Consider the following 3547-nt stretch of genomic DNA (forward strand, 5'->3'; position numbering starts at 1 on the left):
TAACGAGAGAGAGAGAGAGAGAGAGAGAGAGAGAGAGAGAGAGAGAGAGAGAGAGAGAGAGAGAGAGATGATAGAATAAATGAAAATCGAAATATTGACGAAGATGACGCTGATTACCGGCGTGAAATCACGATCGTCGGAGCGAAACGAGAGGGACGTTATTTTTCCACGCGATCGTATTATTAAAGTCTCACTGGCGAAGAGATCGAAAAGGAATGTCGTGTACCGAATGTTGATACAGCTGAGTGGTCGTTCTGGCAGGTATTCGGTCTGCTTGCTTCAGCTTCTGTTTGGTATGCCGTGAGGTTCCCCGTGGGGTTGACGTATAGAGAACAGGGCTGTCTCTACACCCACGGATCCTGCGCGACTATATAGAAAAAGCGATCCTCCTCCTCGTTTGGCGCTTTAAAATGCGATATTGAAAATAATCTTCTTAATTAAGGGAAACGCTAATCACATTGCGTCGAACAAAAAAGTATCGAATTCTTTTTTTCTTTTCATAAAAATCAGGAAGAAATGACTAATAAAATATAGTAATGATATATAGTTTCTTTATTGGCTCTGACACATAAGAAAAATTAACAAAAATATGACGATATAATTTATAATTACGGTTAGGTCGAGGCGAGAGCGCTGCTGTAAAGCGTTGTTATACCTGCAAAAATAAATCTTAATCAAAATTGTAATAAAACTAATTAAGAAAACAACGTTCTCTTGAAAAAACTGCAACATTAATAAAACACAATATTTTTCACAATGAGAACAAAATATCTAAAAAAAAAATCCATAAACCAATAATCGGCAAAAATAAACTTCTTTGGCTAATTAAAACACTAGATGAAATATAACGTCCTTCTGGAATCGAACAACTTTCGCGCTACATGTCGAGTCCACGGTAGCGCGGTAATGTTTATTCGTAACGAGAATCCATCGTGCGCGTTCCGTGTTCCGTCTAGTTGTAAATGCTGATCACGGATATCGGGCGGGTTAAGTGTCTTACCGAGCCTACCGCGCTGCGCATATTTGCTCGGAACACAGGAGCACTTAGCCGAAGTCCTTGTCAGCCCACGTTTGTTCTCGCGGCGTCCATCAAGTCCGGGGAAATTGCGCGACACACGTGCGCGCATGTATTGTGTATACAAGAAACGCGCGCTTAAAGTGCTGCGTGTGCCAAGACGCAGCCCGAGGTATATATATAAACGGTGGCGATATAATCGATATAAGAGAAACGATCGGCGCAGAGCGGTTAGCGCGAGTCGTCACTCCCGACCGACCCCTCCCCATATGAAATAAACGTCATACGTTGTATTTTTCTTCTTTCTGAAAACGTGACTTTATCGAGCGGTAATTTTGTTTCTTTTGTTTCAGAGCGCGAGCTCGCCACGGCGAGTGGCTGTGCCGGTGCTGGTGAAGGATGGGAAGCCCTGCGGAAGCGGCGGGGGCGGTGGTAACGAGGGTAGTCGCGGCGGGCCCAGCGCGGCCCTGGCGAGTCCGGCGCCGCACATGACGGCGGCCTCGAGTCCCCACGGTACCCATCATGCGGCCACTTCCTCGGTGTCGCATCACTCGGTGGTGGCCGGCGTCAGCCACGTAATGAGCTCGAGCCAGAGTCTGCAGCACTGCTCGTACACGCGTACCGGGGCGCAACAGAGCGGCATGCAGCAGCAACAGCAACCGCAGTGCGGCGCGTATCTACCGTTGCAGGGTAGAGCCTGGTAGTGCGCGCCATCCGCGGCGGGGGCCGCGGCCTACGCCAATCCCTCCGTCGCAGGCCCATGGGCCCTCGCCGCGGATCCAGCTGCTTGGTACGCCATACCCGATGACAGCCCTTAGGGAGGGGAAAAGAACTTAGAAGCGCGGCTGGTCATCGAAAAATTGAAAAGTGCAAAGTGCAAACGGGCCGCATCCGTGGTTACACGATGCGATCGCTCAGGATGAACCTGAGCTTCGTCGTTTCCGTCGCTTTACAGCAGGCCGTTTTTAGTGCGGTTTTATATATATATCCGTCGGCAGGTTGGTTACGAGTGCCATCGTAAGCGGACTCTCCTTTGAGATCGCACCGACGACCTACTTTCTCTCTTTTTCCGCCTGAAATATTTCCGCCTAAGGGGGAGGGGGAAGCTGTGCCACGGTTACAGAAGATTGTCTTTTTGTCGGTCTCCGTGTCGTGTAAGTTACTGACGATAACGAAGACGGATAAGAGACCGGCCAAGTTTTATAGAGAGGGAAGTAGGCGACGTTTATATACAGCAATTGACAATCGATGGGTGATATGCTCAGTGATTGTAGGGACTATCAGTGTGATAATTTGCGACTACTACTACCTATGATCAGTGAGTATGCGCTCGTGGTTGAAAATGGACCAATTCGTAGTGAGATGTTACAAACGAGAAGAACACTCGAATCGCGAGTTATCGCTATATAATAACCACCAATGTGATTTTATATCTCCCGTCGTGTAGATCGCGAGTGTTCATTGGGAGCTCGAGAATCGGAGCTTTTTAGCTTCACGACGGCTTTATAATACTTGAAGATTAGATCTACTGATACAAATATCTCTCGTACCTCAGCAAAAACACCCCACACACAAGACATTAGAAAGTTTTTCTCTGTATCAACAAAAAAAAGGTTTATATGGTGACGTTTGCGACGCGGTTCTCTGTCGTATCGGCCAATGACAATGGATATAATTCACACACAGATGCGAGTCCAAGTATTCGTCGGAAAGTAAAGGTCGAAAGGCCCGAAATTGTTCGTGCAAGTTTGCGATATTATACAACGAGATAAATTTTTCCACACATTGTCAATCATTTTGTTATTTAGAGTCCCGATTGAAGACCTTCACTTGCCGACAAGTTTATTTGGATTCAATTCTCCGGAGCTACTATTTACTTCATTCTTTTGATACAGATGTGTTGTTTGTTATTTTTGAGGAACCCAAAAACGAAACCAGATCTACTTACCACACAGCTACTTAAAAACTTGGGCTGAATCAAACGGAAACAGGTTTCACAATCGAGTTTAGTTGATTAAGAATCGATTCTTTTGAGGTGACAACATATCCTATAGCGAGAAGACGGACATCGAAAAGACGAGATCAATTTACACAGCTTACGATTTAAATTTTCACAACTTTATTCCTCTGTGAATGATTTCAAAAGCAGTTCTTCAGAAAGGTAAAGAATTTACGTTTTTTTTTTTTTCATTTTGTTTTAAAAGCAACTATTTGGCAATTCGAACGTGACGTTGTCCGTTTGAGAAGTCATGGATCCCGAAAAACGAGTTTTTTTTTTAATTCGCGTTACAAAAAAAAACCGCTACACACAGACACTCTCCGCGGAGTCACAATATAACTCTTTCTAAATAAAATTCGGAATTTTTTTTTTTTTGTTTTTTTATATATCCACCGAAAAGAAAAATACGTAGACGTGTGTACAGTTTGCGCGTGAAAAACGTTTAAATTACGCCGTCTGCATTTTTATACCGCGCGAAAGAAATATTTCGGATGAAACTTCATTTTGTTTCTTTCTTTTTTTTTTTTTTTTTT

The 3547-nt window shown here is 44.3% G+C and overlaps 1 protein-coding gene across 1 annotated transcript in view; it reads left to right on the top strand.

Annotated features, from left to right (window-relative positions):
• Positions 1–1719, top strand: part of LOC109857595 (homeobox protein Nkx-2.4-like) — a 21916-nt gene extending 20197 nt beyond the window's left edge. The window contains exon 4 of the mRNA XM_020434064.1: positions 1369–1719. Coding sequence (XP_020289653.1) covers positions 1369–1719 — 351 coding nt within the window. The remainder of the gene's footprint in view (positions 1–1368) is intronic.
• Positions 1720–3547: the final 1828 nt, after the last annotated feature.

This window comes from Pseudomyrmex gracilis, unplaced genomic scaffold (assembly GCF_002006095.1).
Source record: "Pseudomyrmex gracilis isolate BER0280 unplaced genomic scaffold, ASM200609v1 scaffold_164, whole genome shotgun sequence".
In the NCBI taxonomy this organism is placed as follows: domain Eukaryota; kingdom Metazoa; phylum Arthropoda; class Insecta; order Hymenoptera; family Formicidae; genus Pseudomyrmex; species Pseudomyrmex gracilis.